Source organism: Poecilia formosa, unplaced genomic scaffold, assembly GCF_000485575.1.
Source record: "Poecilia formosa unplaced genomic scaffold, Poecilia_formosa-5.1.2 Scaffold305, whole genome shotgun sequence".
Lineage (NCBI taxonomy): Eukaryota > Metazoa > Chordata > Actinopteri > Cyprinodontiformes > Poeciliidae > Poecilia > Poecilia formosa.
The window spans coordinates 656,599-672,629 of NW_006800244.1; the positions used below are offsets into that span (position 1 = coordinate 656,599).

Consider the following 16,031-nt stretch of genomic DNA (forward strand, 5'->3'; position numbering starts at 1 on the left):
TTGACGGGAACAACTAGCACGAGTTGTTTGTGATAACTGGGAATGAGATTTACATAATTGTGGGGGAATTCTGTTCATCTCCTATTTGCAGTATTGTTTTAAGACAAAGCAAGAAAAGTTTACACGCCTGAACTGCATACTTCAGTTCTCAATGCTGAAACAAAGCAAAGCAGTCCAAGGTCACCACACTACCACTACCATGCTTGACTGAAGGTATGTTGCTGTTTTTTTTTTCCTGAAAAACTATGTTAATTTTACAAAAAAAGATATTTAGTGAACTAATGCAGTAATAGAACAAATACAAAACGACAAAAAAAAAATTATATATAACTGGGCAGAGTTATTTTTTTCACATATAATCAGGTTGCTTTAGATGGATTTTTTTTCTTAATGAATTAAATCATAATTTTGTATTAACTATTTACAGGTTATCATTGTCTGATGTTAAAATTTATCTGATGATCTGAAATATCTAGGTGTGGCAAAAAAGCAAAACATAAACGAAAAGAGTCAAATACTTTTTCCAGCACCGTATTTTCCCCACTTTAAACTACAGCAGGACACAATGTTTGAGACGGCAACGTTCAATGAGACTGAAAAAAAAAAAAAAAACCTTCAAGATTCCTTCAGAGGGTTTTGATCTGCTTATTTATTCAACATCTTTCACATACTTTGGTTTATTCATATTCTTCTATAAAAAATACATGAAAAAAACTGACAAGCATTTGGAGTCCAGTGTTTTGTTTTTCTTTTCCTCAACCACATTGACATCCGTCTGCACTGAGACGTTTCCCTGCTCACTTTCAGCCGCAAGCAGGAAATAATCAAGAGCTAAGGAGATGCAAGTACATTAAGAGTGGAGTTAACAGTCTTTTTTAGGCACTGACGTCCCACAGCAGGACTCGTGATGAAGAACATGTCACTTCCTCATTTGCTGCTTGGATGGAGTTTAAGACTAAAAAATTCACATCAGCACTTACAGTGAAGTTGAAAAAAAAACTAGCTGCAAACTTACAACGGGTTTAGGAGTTACTAGTGTTACCGGGATGAACGGGCTACAATGATTTGCAGAAGTGTTGTCGAACAGATATTGAAATCGTATCCTGAAAGGGGTTCTGATGCAGTAACAGAACCAAACGCAGATTCTGATTCATTTGGTCCCATAATGCTTGGTTGAAGACTGGCCGTACAGGCCGTAGAAGTCAGGGTGCCTGGAGGTTTGCGACGCATCCATCAGGCCCCTGACGGGAAAATGCTGCAAGGTCTGACTCGCAGGAAGAGGGGCGTGCGGGGGGAACTCCTGAGAGGGGAAGGTATCCGCCGCCGGGTACGGAGGCTGGGCGCGGGAAGCCGGCGCTCGGGAGCAGCAGCAGTTATTCAGGGTGCACATCAGCACTTTCCTGCTCTCGTACATGGATTGCTGCGACGCTCCTCCGCTGGGGAAGTGGGACGATGGGAAAAGGTTTCCTGAGTGGTGGCTAGAGCTTGACCCCAGGCCCACCATGTGATGCGCCGCCGAGTCGAGGAGGCGACCGGAGGTGTGGGGAGTCTGGGGGAGGACCTCGGAGGAATACACAGAGGAGGAACGGTGGCTCTGCTCAGTCAGGAAGGGCTTTTTGCTGCTGTAGATTAAATGCGAAGGATCCTGCGAAGAGGAGTTTTCCGAGTTACTCTCCAGGAAAGCCATGCTGTATTTCCTCTTCTGCAGGCCTGAACTCATTCCCAGTTGAGAACCAGCATGGCTGCTGTGAGACTGGACGATCTCAAGAATGGACGCTTCATTAAACGGCTCTGGAAAAGTTAAACAGGCAAACTTTTAATAGGTTACACTCATCCATTCATTAGTTACTCGATGCGTCTCCTGCCTACCTTCGAGCATTTTTCGCAGGTTCTTCTCTCTCGTCGAGAGGTCGGATAAAAAATGATGAGAGTTGAGCTGGCCTACTCTGAGGGCAGGGAGGGCCCCACTTAGATGCGAGTTTAACCTGGAAGAAAAACACCCAAATAAAATCCACAACTGACAATAATGTGGATAAACCTGCAGGAATTCCTAGTTGGGGCACACTTAAACTATTATCCACATTCAACAGTGTTCCATTTGGGGTCATTTAGGTAAGTGAATGGTTAACTCTGCAAGATTAAAGGTGATGTAATTCATTAACACTCTGTACCTTTACCTCTACGAGGCCAGCATCAGCAGTACAGAGTCCCACACAGAACAGGATAACCCACGCAAAGTGGATAAACCAGATTTAATAAATCTACACCACAGGTGTCAAACTCAAGGCCAGGGGGCCAAATCTGACTTGCCGAAGCTCTTTATGTGGCCCTCTAGGCTACAAATTATACCAATAAGTCCTTCCAGTTTTTCAAAAATCTGCAAAACTCACACAAAAGTCAACAGATCTCCACATTTTGTTCTGATTTTACTGCAAATTTTCTCAAAATTGGTCAAAAACATGCAATTTGTAATTGATATGGCGAGTGATAAAAAAGTCACACATTAGCACAAATATTGTAAAAATTTCTTACAAACATTTCTAAATTAGCACCACAAAATCTGTAATTTTGATGGCAAAAAACACTAAAACGATTGCAAAATCCTGGAGGAACAGCTATTTATTGATATTTTAACTGTTTAATTGGTTTAATCTATATATTTTGGTACAACCGGCCCTTTAAGAACATCCAGATTTTTGATATGGCCCAAAATGAAAATGAGTTTGACACCCCTGATCTACACAGTCATTAAAACAATAAACAATTGTTCATACACTATCAAATATGCCTGCACTACTATATATGGAGTTACATCTGGAAACACAGAGGAAGCAAAACACAAAATGATTTTTTTTTATTTTAATGAGACTTTAAGCTGCTTCCATTCACTTCTGCACATGGTAATTTGCTACAGTGAAGAGGTAAACCAGGCTTGCCAAAGAGTATCATTACATTCTTGGGTGGGTTGCTGGGGTTTTAGGTGAACAAATTGCTGCTATCAGACATTTCTTTTGACTTCTTTTGTGTACATGTCGGCATAAGAATATTCGCCTTTTGAGCTGAAGCTGGAGTTCAGAGAGATAATCTGATGCCATCACTAATTTAGCCATGTGGTGCAATGGGTGTTCCATATGTCAGCTTTGGCTGTGTTTCTTCCACACTATATACATTTCTCCATTTGGACAGGGATTTTACTGTAACCATTGTGTGCTACAAGCCCAAACACAAAACAAGTGTGTTGCCTTTCAAAGTAATGCAAGAAAAAAATTACATACTGGCACCTTGTAACAATTTTTTAGTGCTTCCCTCAATCAGAATGATCTTATTTCTGCTTTGCAGCATACTAAACACTACTCTGCTGTTGCAGACCTTTCTCTGCATGCAGCTGTTTAAAGCCCCTCAGCTTGGATGCAAGCAATGATTTTTATATCTAAAGTTCACTGCCAAAGGAAGAAGTCAATAGCTGGCTCAGCTGAAGTAACATACTAAATATAGTGCTGCTTTTCAATTACTCAATGAATCACATGTAACTGTCAAAGGCTCCCTCTTAGTTTTCAGTTACCAAGATACAAACGTTTATGTTTTATCACATTTTAGATTGGAATTAAATAAAAAAAAAACTGGTTCCCTAAATAGACACCTACCTATCCATCAGTAGCTGGTAAGGTTTGGTGTTCTGAAAAAAAATAAAAAAAAATCCAAAGGTCATTAAAGCCCAAAACATGTCAGAATATCAACAATATAAAAAAGCGAAAGGAAAAGTTTTGACTTGTACCTTCATGAAGTTTAAACTCTCTGTTCTCTGACAGAAGGACTGAACCGAGCTCAGGAGCTTCTCCGACTCCTGCCGCTTCTCGTTGAGGTGCAGGACCTGCTGCGAGTTCTTCCTCGCATACATGGTGTAAGTGCTCTCCAGCATCTGCACAGTCTCCGCTTGGTTTGCCTCAAGCAGCGCATACATCCTCTGATACTGAGCTCGGACACGCTCCTTCAGCTCGCACACAGCCTCCTGTGGGGAAAGGCATTCATAAACAAGCGCGCATGCTATCAAAGCCCACCATTGACTTTGTCGACGGGCATTTTACCAAATAAATGCAAACAACTTCTGGAAAGTTTTTTGTTTTTTAAGAAGAAACAGTAAAAAAAGAAGAAGAAAAAAAGGAACTCGGCTGCTATAAGCTTCCTGTATTCTCAGAAGTGAATTAGGCAAATGTTTTACAAAATATACTTTCCTTCATGCAGAAGCTATTGTAGATGTGCATTTATTTGTAGCATGTATATAGAGACTCCGCTGCCCTGCCCTGTAGCATGAATCAACTTTTATTTCTATGTTTTTGCATCAAACATTTTTTGCTCCCTTTGTTACTTAGACAAAATTATCAAAATGCTAATTCTGGCATCCCAAGATGAAGTTGAGTTGTTCTGTTTAATATTTTACTGGAATGGTCAATAAGTTATCATAAGGTACAACAATGAACATTTGTTATATGAGACAGTTCTTTTGTCCAGTGAAATGGATAAGGTGTTTTAAAAAACCTTAAAAGTATCAATTGGTTTTAGCTAAGATAAACGCTGAGGGTAAAGGTCTGTGAATTTATCAGAATTTATAGAATAAAGTTTCCATTTAGCTCATTGGCTGCATCGCATTACATCACTTTGTTAAAAATAAACTCCCTATTGGCTTCATAAGCAGTGTGTGAAGTAGAAATATGACTTGTAGGTAGTACATGTGCTGTCTACACTGCTGTAGTTTAGGTGATCAATAGTTAATAGGCGTCACCCAGAATTATTCTGCAATATCTGTTCATTTTTGAAAAAACAATAATCCTAAAAATTAATACAAATCCACTCTTTTTATAAAGGTTTTATTGGCTCTAGAGGCCTTTATTTAATAGCAAATTGACAGGAAAGCGGGTAATGAGAGAAGGGGGAAGACATGCGGCAAAGGTAACCAGGCCGGGAATCGAACCTGCGACGGCCGTGTCGAGGACTAAGGCCTCCATATGTGGGTTGTGTTTAACCCCTGCGCCACCACAACACCTCACAGCCACTCTTCTTTATGATTACAAACTCAATGGTAAGGTGTAATTCCATCATATGAAGACATTTTTACTGATACACTATCTGACTGATTTGACTTTAATAACAACTGGAGCTGTTTGAGACATGGACATTTTGAAGCAGAGGAAAAAAGGTAACGTTGCTTTTACAAAGCACACAAAATTTGACCCCAAAGCCATCGATCCGATTTTAGCCCAGTCTAAGTTTCTGTGCGGCGCATGCTGTGCTTCACCTTCAGAAGGGTTTTATCCGAGTCCAGCTTGCTGAGCTGCTCATCGATGTTCTGAACACGACAATCCAGTCTGTCTTGCTGCCTCATTAGCATGGCCTGTTGAGAGAGAGAGAGAGACAAGGATCAGAGAGTCGAAGCACAACAGGATGCACTAAAAACACAAAGACAATGATATATAGAGACTCCGCTGCCCTGACCTCAGCAAACCTCAGATAACCATGACTTCCTCCACAACCCCGATTAGTCAGGGGAAACAGCTGCCCGCTGTAGGCACGTGCAATTACCCATTAGGAGGGAAGCGGCAAAGGCAAACACGACTGCACAAATCTATTTCTGATTGCTCCAAGGTTTGTGAGGGACCCTGTAACGATAAATGCAGCCCATTGTTGCGATCAGTCAACCTCCTTTCTCTTCAGGGCAAAATCAAAAAGAGCTGCAGGAGCCAAAGGCCAGCGAGAGAGCTAGTAAACATAATCCCCCTCTATTTACAGCAGGAGATAGAAATCAATCTGCAGACAGAAGCCGACATCAGAGCAAGAGCAGAGGAGGGCAGGTATGCTTTTTAATGAACCGTTTCTGCATGGCAAAAGGCACCGTGAAACCCTCGCTGTCAAGGCAACAAGGCCTTGCCTATGCATTTATATGTCAGATATATTTCATACGCAGGGGGAGCAAAAGCAGCACCACCTCTATGCTGTTTTACGCTGCTTTATGCGCATTACTTCCTACACTGGCGTCTGTGTGTGCATGCATGTCAGGGTTCAACTAAAGATAGGGTGCAAAAGTGCACAATGCAAAATATGACTTTGAGAACGGCGAGCATAAGACCGAGACTGAAAGCGAGCAAAGAAGGAGAAGGAGAACGAGGACATTCCTTTGACCTCTTGAGGGAGTTTCATGGTTGTTACATTAAGGTATCTGAGCAACAGGACTCTTCAGCTGCTGACAACACTCATACTGAAAGCAGGAGCTGATATTTTAACACCACATTACACAGACCAGAGCCAGCAGACTCAACTGGTTTTAAACAGCTATAAGAAAAAAGGTTAACACTTTATTTGAAGGGGGGGTGAATAAGACTGTCATGACACTGTCATAAACGTGATATAACACCTGTCATGAACATCAATAAGTCTTCATGAATATTTATGACTGTTGTCATAAAGTGCCATTCGGTAAATCATGACACTTTTAATAGAAAGTTGACATTATTCAAAATGTCTTTGTTATGACAACTTGTCATTAACCAAGACATCATGATCTGACATAAATTTGTTATAAAAGTATTTGGGTATAAAAACTGGTGTTAGATCTATTTATTTACTAATAAGCTTCTTGCAAACAACCCTAAGTTAGAGTATCTGGTTAGAAATAATTTAGAATGCTCATTAAGTAAAAAGATACACTCATATGCCTAAAACTATACATTAAATTATGCATTCGAATAACAGTGGCAGTCTGTCTGAACGTCTGCCAGACAAAAATTTGATCAGAATAATTTTGTTCAGCTCCAGTTATTATGCTACTTGTATTAAGAAATAATTGTATTGCACTTTATAACAACCAGTCATGTTAACTAGACATTTGTCTGCCAGTCTACCATTCTGACAGTGTGCAGCAAGGGACATTTTTGAAATGGTATTTAAATAAATGCTGAAATATGATGACATTGTTTTTTGTTTTTGTTCTTTTTTTAAGTGACCACAATGAATTGAGTCAACAACGACTACGAGAATGTCCAGAAGAGATTCACCAAGTTCGAATTCATGAAAATGATCAACTATTGCAAGAACAGCTGTAATTTCTGAGCATTTCTGGACACCTTCAAAGAGCTGCTTCCAGGAAATGAAGACAAGAAGAAGAGCTCCTGTTTTCAGAGCATTACAGGAAGACTATTACGAAGGAGATGGCTGACATANTACACAGACCAGAGCCAGCAGACTCAACTGGTTTTAAACAGCTATAAGAAAAAAGGTTAATACTTTATTTGAAGGGGGGGGGTGAATAAGACTGTCATGACACTGTCATAAACATGACATAACACCTGTCATGAACATCAATAAGTCTTCATGAATATTTATGACTGTTGTCATAAAGTGTCACTCGGTAAATTATGACACTTTTAATAGAAAGTTGACATTATTCAAAATGTCTTTGTTATAACAACTTGTCATTAACCAAGACATCATGATCTGACATAAATTTGTTATACAAGAAGACAAGAAGGAGATCTCCTGTTTTCAGAGCATTACAGGAAGACTATTACGAAGGAGATGGCTGACATAAAGCAAAAAATGTTACTGTTGAAAGAACCTATTTTCTTAAGTTAAAGAATAAGTAATTCTGTTTTAGTTTTTCAATCAGCATTTCAGACTAACAATATACTGACCAGACGTTAAACCCTCTGTTATCTTAGAACAAGTTATTTTTTGTTTTATTCCAACGTACAAAGGGTTTGTTCTACAGTTATGATGGTAGTTATAAGTAGTCCAGTGTGTTTCACTTCATTTGAGGTAAGACTTAATATCAATAACTCTGTTAGCATAACATTTGACACTGTAATACTAAATTACAGCTTTATAATTGTTGCTACTAGTTTCACTTTACTTGAGGTAAGAGATAATATTAATGACATTTCATGACAACTTCATAACTTACTTGTTTCACTTTACTTAATGACACTGTAATGAGACTTAATGACATTTTCATAACTATTGCTACTCGTTCCACTTTAGTTGATATAAAAAAATGTTAATGAGTCTGTTATTAAATCATTTGACAGTGTAATAAAGCTTAATGAAATCTTTATTGCTTGTCCTACTTGTTTTGCTTTATTTCAAGGAGTGGTAATATTAATCATTGTTTTGTTAAAGCTTTTGCTAGTGTAATAATTAAATCATTATGACAAATTTATATCAGTAATGATTTCTTGGTTAATGTCAAGTTGTCATAACAAAGACATTTTGAATAATGTCAACTTTGTATTAAAAGTGTCATAAATTACCGAATGACGCTTTATGACAACATAAATATTTATATATTTATATCATAAATATTCATGAAGACTTATTGATGTTCATGACAGGTGTTATGTCATGTTTATGACAGTGTCATGACAGTCTTATTCACCCCCCTTCAAATAAAGTGTTACCAAAAAAAGACGTATATGCTTACTAAAACTATTCGTACAGAGAAAAGCTGTTTTTTGTATAATTTTGAACCGAGAAATTAATCAAAAATCAAGAAAACAGTTAAATTAGCTCGCTCTGCTCTGCTTTGATAATATTTGGATTATTTCCAGCTCACTGCTTTAGATTGTTTAATAGAAAGAAATTTATTTAAAATGTTATCCCAGATTAATTTTTAGCTCCATCGCTTCCAAAAATGTAAACCATTATAGTACAATACAATTCAGCAACCTCCAGTTTTTTTCTTCCTCTCTATAGTTTCTTGTTTGACTTTCAGGTTGTCCAAGATCTTCTGGTGGTCGGAGAAGGAAAACGATAAAAATCATCACAAAATGACACCATGCTGTTGTAGGTTACCTATGCGCTTTCGGATCAACATATCCTATTGTGAAAGTTTTTTTTTCCCATCTTCTGTAATCGACATAAGACAGCAACATAATTACAAACCATCATGCAGCCACCTCAAATTAATTAGAAATAAAAACTTTCAACTTGTTTGTCTGTAATAACATGCTCTCTGATGAACTTTGTTGCTTCATTGCTCTACATCAACAAGTTCCAATGTACCTTGTAAAGCAGTGCACAAAAAATGCCTTTTTCCACATGACTTAACAAAACAACTAATCCTAAATTAGTTGGATTGTATTGGAGACAAAAAAAAATCCTTATTGGAACGTCCTTTCTCAGAAAACAAAACAAGACGTACACAATCTCAACTTTGCTTCTTGCTTACTCAGCATGCAGTTTTTGCTAAAAAAACAAACAAACAAAAAAAACCCTTCTTTTTTGAAAATCATTGAATAAAGGCTCCTATAATCATCTTTCTTTTTATGTAAGACAAATGTAACCAGCTGCTTTTTTTCCTGGTCAATTCCAGATTCACATTGTAGGGACTAACATAGACTCGTCTCCTTTTTGTATGTATTTTCTACGCCTTTGCTGCCGTCTGCCTCACAAATTACTTGACTTGAATGGTCCTGGACCGATATATATTGCATTGTTAGTATAACTATGAACCAAGTCGACCCCTTATGTCATCAGAAACCCACTCACTCAGTTTGCCCAGGACCAGAATTGAACCAGGAGAAGTAGCATTTAGTTTCTATGCTCTTCTATAAAACAAACTCCCTGAAAACCTGAAATATGCAGCAACTGTCAACTTCTTCAAATCCAGAACCAAACACATTTTTGTTCCTGCAGCTTTCAATCAAAGAATCCCACTAACAAACTGTTTTCACTAATCACAAATGAGTGGCTGAAACATGAGATCAAAGATAACAATCGTTGCTCTTGGAGTCTAATAACACCTGGCAGTGATTTGTTTTAAATTTGCATTTTGACATGTTTCCTTCGATGCAATGCTCTTCAGTGTTTGCTGTGTAAAAGCAAAGCTCAAATATTTTTACCATTTCATTGTATGTTTTTTTTATTTTTTATTTTTTTTGAGTTCTCATTGCGCTCTTTGGAAGTGTATAGCTGGAGCTATGCTAACATACTCGCCTGCTTGCCCTGTTTGCAGGTATTTTATAAAACTTAAAGGTGAAGCCGTTTCTTTCAAAATGGATGAGATCGTATTGCACTTTTTTGTTTTGCATTTTTGCACAAATACCGTGAAACCGCAGCTTTTCTAATCAAGGTGATCGTACAGAGAGAGAGACTCGTACCCATATCAGATGACTTAGCCATGAAGGCTCACATGACACCTTGTCTCTTCCAGTTTTAAGTCGCACCTTTTACACAGTATTCTGTGTTCATCAGTGGCTCGGCCTATACGTCGTATTTTCTAAAACAGCAGAGAAGCTTTGGAACGAATTATTGCTGTACATCACAATAGCTGCTTTTTCCACATTTTTGCCCCTCAGTCATATTTTCCAAGCTTTTTCATTTTCCTTCCCATTCCCATTTTTAGCTTGCTGCTTCAAATGCAACACGGAGGCCGAGGCCGCGCAGCAGGATGAAAGCCCACCTTTATCAACCTTAAATCTGCCAATGATCACTTTTCCACGCTGTCCTATTTAAGCTTCCCGACACCAGTGGGCTACCGGGAAGCTCATGTTTAAATGAGGAGCCTCGGGCTCAATGAACAGAGAGCCTCTTTCACAATCAACAGACAAATATTCCCCACTTCTGATGTCAGTGCACTGCCCTCAGCATTCTGGGGAACTGACTCACTCCAGCTATGATAGGAGAAAATGCAAACAGCAGAGCCTCCGTGAGGGACGGTTTCCTGCCGAGGTGCCTGAGAAAAGCCAAGGTGAGGTTGTGTGGGAGGGGTCCTCCTCCGCTTGCCCCGGGGGTAACATTGCTATTATATTACTCTTCCTTTCTCATCTCAAAATTACCAACGAGTATGCGGAAAGTTACAATTATTTTCTTTTTTTTTTTTTTTAAAGAAATCTCCTTAGAGAAGCAAAGACACCCAAAGATATGAACATACTGTTGCTACTTTGTTTTTTGTTTTTTTCCCCCTCCTCCGTTTGCCCCAAAAGCAACAAGAGTGCTGCCAGGGGAATTTAAAGTGCTTTCACCAAAATAGACCACAGCTCCGTCAAGGAGAAAGACCTCTCAGTAAATACTGATGAGAAGCCACTCCGAGCCTCAAATTACTTTAACAAACGACGCAGCGCAGAAGAAGCCCAACATTTTGGCTGCTGGAGGAATCAAAGTGGGTGTGAGGGTCTAAGCATGGACGGCGTTAATCTGAGAGAAGCCAGGATGTCTTTTTTTTTTTTTCTTTCCTCCCTGGGAATATAAGGTTGAGAAAGAACAAAAAAAAAAAATGGGTGGGTGTGTGCATGCAAGTGTGCAGAAAGGGAGAAAAGGGAGAGAGAAAGAGCAGCTGTGGAAAGGGCTGAACAGACAGCTTTTGTCCCAATAATAGCTCAGAACCGGGGAAACGTTTTGCACAAGGGACTTGGAATAATTTGGGACTTTTTGATTTACTTTGGAGAAAAAAAAAATGCTGTAACTTTCCCATTTGGAAATATTTCGGTCACTAAAAGCATCAATGACGAGGCAACGCGGCAGACGTAAAAACGTATTTGCTTCTTACTATCTTTCCCTCGCTGATGGGACGGCTCAGGATGGAAAAGTGCATGTGGGTGGTGGTTTTTGACACCTTTCAACTTACATCAGAGTTGTGAAGTCAGAGGAAGCTGCTATAAGACAGAACTTACACTCCCTGAACAGTTTCAAGCATCTCAGTGGGGTTTTGTTTGCTGGACAATCACAAAGTACATGATTCTAAAAAAGAAAGAAAACATATATGGTCTTAAAGATGCCAAATAAAAATTTGAAGTGTGACTTTGACTAGGCCATTCTAACACGTAAACCATAACATTGTAGTTTCAGCTGATGTAGTTTCAAGCCTTCTGCAGCTTCTAACAGATTTTCACCAAGCAGTGTTTTGTATTCAGCTGCATCCATATTGGGCCGATATCGATATCCAAAATTTATTCTGCCGCTGTGGCCGATAACCAGTCTACATTTTCCTGCACTTTAGACACCGTGTAAAAGTGACCACATCACCTACATTGGTCCTCTGCTTCATTTAAACACCCCATAATCAGTGCTGCATCACCAGCTCCATCACATGACCGAACAAATACCACATGACCAACTTTCGGCCAGTCCTAAAACACATACACAAACGACAACAAAGGCCAGGGCTCTCTTGAGAAAGAGATTTCAACTCAGGTGTTTTGCATAAAGGAAAACAAAAAAACAACAACAAGATGAAAATAAACAACGGTTTTTAATATCTAAACGGTTTTACTTATCGGACTAATACCGATACGATAAGAAATTACCAACATTGGCGGATGCCAATGTTGATGCATATTCATGATACAAACCTAATAGAAGCACACAGCACTTTTCAGGTTAAATATATACTATATATTTTTTACTTCTGCTTCCCACTTTGCACTGATTTGTGTTGGTCTATTGCTTAACATAAATGTTTTTGTCTTGTAACCAGACAAAACGTGGAAAAATTCAAGGGGCTGTAAATACTTTTCCAACACACTGTATCCCAGCCGCGACGGGCTGGTTTATGTGAGAACCTCCAAGCACCTCCCAGCCTAAGGTCAACCCTGCCAAGACAAATCATAACTCATTCGTTAACAGTTTGCTGCCAGATGATCGCTTCCTGCAGCATCTGCTTCCCACCTTTCTGTGTCTCTCCTTTCGAAAACGTCTCGCCCGGGTTCAGCTGAGAGCCCACGAGGGGAGATGAAACACTAAATTATCGGAAGCGTTATTCATAATGAGCCGCTTTAAATCAAGGCGGCTGGTATTAACCAACACACGAGGATCTGCCCCACCCTCCCCCCGCACTGGGGTCGTCACTTCCGGTGGGTGCCGACTACATTGCAGCACTTACCCAAGGGCGCAGTGCTGCTAATGCAAAGGCGTGGACCTCCTCCATGGGCGGTGTGATCAAGGTTAAAAGTGTGTGTGTGTGTGTGTGTGAGTACTTTTATCTGCTTAGAAGCACAGCTTTTTCCCCCCTGTCAAATCAGATTAAAAGACGACATAAAGAGAAAATATACTTTTGCCAGTCGAACTAGAAGAAAATATTTCCCACGCTGACGTGTTTTCTCCATCTTAGAGCGAACCGCTGTAAGTAGGTGTGATTTATACCTGCATTTGTACGCGCTGTGTGTCCACATCGCACACCGTGTGTCTTTGGTTCGTGCAGTGGGAGATGTAGCAGAAGGGGCACAGAGCCACCTGCTCTTCCTCACAGTGGAGCAGCCTGTATTCCTCGTGAGTGGGACACGTCCAGGCGCTCAGCTCTTCGATGTCTACCAACAGGTGTCCCGGCGCCGGGCACGGCTGCTGCAGGTGCGTCTGGACGTGGGTCTGGCAGCAAGGCTCCTTGCAACGCAGGCACACTTTTCTCACGGGCAGCGGGGGGCCTCGTCTGCAGAGGACACAGTGCAGCACGGCGGGGGCTTTCTCCGCATTCAGAGCGTTAAACCGCTTAACGATGTTGGCGAGCTTAAAGTTCTTCTCCAGCGCTGGCTTCTGGTCGTAGTCGTGGTTGCACTCAGGACAGCGGACCGCCGCGCTTTCCTTGGCCCAGGCCTCAGAGATGCAGCCTTTGCAGAAGTTGTGCTTGCATGGCAACTGGATTGGCTCATCAAAGACATTCAGGCATATCGGGCAGAGAAGCTCCTCCTCGAAGCAGTTTTTCCAACTTGCATCCATAGCTTCGGTGGAGATCCAAACTGATGGTGTACAGCTGGGAGGGGGAAAAAAAGAGTAGCAGAGTGATTTAGTTTCCAGAAGATCACATGGAAAGATAAGAAAAACTTAATTGTCAGGCAGCATCTAGTGTTACAATAGTAAAACAACAGGGAAGGGCCTTAAGAAGTGGTAAACATCAATGGCCACTCTGAGTTTATTAAAACTTTTATTCATTCTTAAAAATGTTTGTGTCCTTCATAGCACTACACTTGTAATCATCTCTACTAGCTCTACTGTTCGCAGAGTACTGTTTCCAAACATATTAGTAGAAAGTTCAGTGTAGAAAAAATAAATTGTAGCAGAAAAAGCAACACTATCTCCTAAGCCACTATCTTCAGAGGAACCCACTCAAGAGACTGGGGAAGGGGAGAGATTTACAAAGTATGAACAGCACGGCCATCTTCAACGACATACCATATTTTATCTGGTTATCAGCCTTTTGGAAATGCGGATTTCATTTTCCAGCTGGACTTGGCACCTGTCCATACTGCTGAATCCAGCGAGACGTGATTTAATGACGACAGTAGCAATATTCCTGAACTGCCAGTTAACTTACTTGAACTAAATAAAACAAGAGAGATCTATGATTTATCAAGGAGAATGTGAGAGGTACCCAACTAAACCATGCAGGCGAGCTAAAAACCCCACGCTCCCTTAGCACTTTAGCAGAGACACAGGCCGATCGCCTACATTCAGTAATACATGCAGTAATTCATGCAAAAGAAAACCCAACCAAGTGTTAAGTGCAGACATACTAATACATTTACATAATTTTCAGTAGGGTGAAATTTCTGTATTAAGAATACTTTTTTAAATGGCTCTGATGAAAAATTCAAATTTCCTAAAAATATGATAATTTTGCATTTGCCGTAAGCCACATTCATCTAAACTGACAAAAATAAACACACACAAAAAATGTATTGCTCCAATTTTTCACAGAATAAATTTACGTTTTTGTTGTGATGCACCTGCATACGACAGAAAAGCATAATAAAACTCCTAAAACTCTGTTCGGATTTGGTGGACCACCTCAAAATTATTAAAGCCCCCCTCCCACCCCCATCTGGCCAGTCCGACTGAAAACTTTCTGGAGACGCCCCTGGGCACAACAGGGGCAAGCAGGTACACAGATCTCATGTTTCTGAAGTAGCGGAAGAGAAACAAAGTGATTTTAGAGTGAACTTCATAAATCCTACATATGAATCTGAGTGTGATCTGATCTGTTCACCAACAGGGCCACACACGCTGTGGCGTTTAAAAGCGAGTGACAACTTGCTGCTGCTGAGAATTTGACTCCTCTCTGGTTGTTACACTAAGCTACGCTGACATTTTAATTACACGCTGTAATTTGCCGTTAAATGAGCTTTAAAGCATGAGTGTATTTCTGCGGAAGAGAACGACGTTACCAACTATTTATTGTCCATGTCGTCGGCAGACTCCGGTGCTCCTAGAATAAAGCCGAGGAGCTTGTCATCCAGCCCGCGATGAAACCCAGCGCTCTCCGGTTAGATTACAGCCGTCTGTCCGACGCAGCGCCCCGACGCCGGGCTTTTAGGACATTCCCAGCTGCTTCTGTCGACTGTTTCGCTTTCCCGTCAACTCTCTGAGTAAGGTTTTACTGTAAGCAGAGGCAGACGGTGACTGGTCGGAAGAGAGCACGGTGCTTTCACACCGACTCCAACCCCCAGCTCCGACACACCGTGACCCGTCACAGAGTTGACACACAGACGGGGAGGAGCCGAGAGGAGGAAGGGAAGGCGAGGCGAGCAAAGGAGCGGACACAGCAAACTCTACCGGACACACTGCAGAAGACCGGTGTGACCCGCCCGGCAACATGCTTTACATCCGAACCGGGAGAGGGCACAGCGGAGGCCCTCGGGGGCCCATGCGAGGGTCCGTAAGCAGGGAGGAAATGTGGGGAATAAATAAATAAATAAAAATAACCTGTGAAAAGACTTCTTTTCTTTGAAAGTTTTTCAAGCACTTTTTTAACAATGAACTGGAGTGCTCGTAAATATATTTGCAGGTTAAAACTACTTTACGTTTTTAGGTCCAGTTGCGATTTCTGCATGAAAAATGATCCTGGACTAGTTCTTCTACCCCTATCCTCTGTGCTCTACAATAATAATAGAAAAAAATAAATACATTTTTGCGGTGTAACTTATTTTTTTATTCTTTTTCAGTTACGCTCAAAATTATTCATTGATTTAGGTTTAAAGTGATCTTTTCCTGTTAGCAAGATGTTTCATTGACTGGAAGTAATAACTTTTCTGAACTGCTCAGCCAACAGAGGGCGA

The 16,031-nt window shown here is 40.5% G+C and overlaps 1 protein-coding gene across 2 annotated transcripts; it reads right to left on the minus strand.

The window, feature by feature from the left end:
* Window positions 1-625: 625 nt before the first annotated feature.
* On the minus strand, window positions 626-15,534 carry LOC103152238 (probable E3 ubiquitin-protein ligase TRIM8). Of its 2 annotated transcripts, none has more exons than XM_007572628.2 (7): window positions 15,145-15,534; window positions 13,126-13,729; window positions 5,294-5,389; window positions 3,776-4,009; window positions 3,645-3,676; window positions 1,870-1,985; window positions 626-1,791 (listed from the first exon to the last, which is right to left on the minus strand). In XM_007572628.2, exons 1-7 carry the CDS (start codon window positions 15,156-15,158, stop codon window positions 1,151-1,153), a joined length of 1,737 nt encoding a protein of 578 aa, XP_007572690.1. In that variant the 5' UTR covers window positions 15,159-15,534; the 3' UTR covers window positions 626-1,150. The 2 variants fall into 2 exon arrangements, with proteins under 2 accessions (XP_007572690.1, XP_007572691.1); XM_007572629.2 differs by having other exon boundaries at window positions 15,141-15,533.
* Window positions 15,535-16,031: the final 497 nt, after the last annotated feature.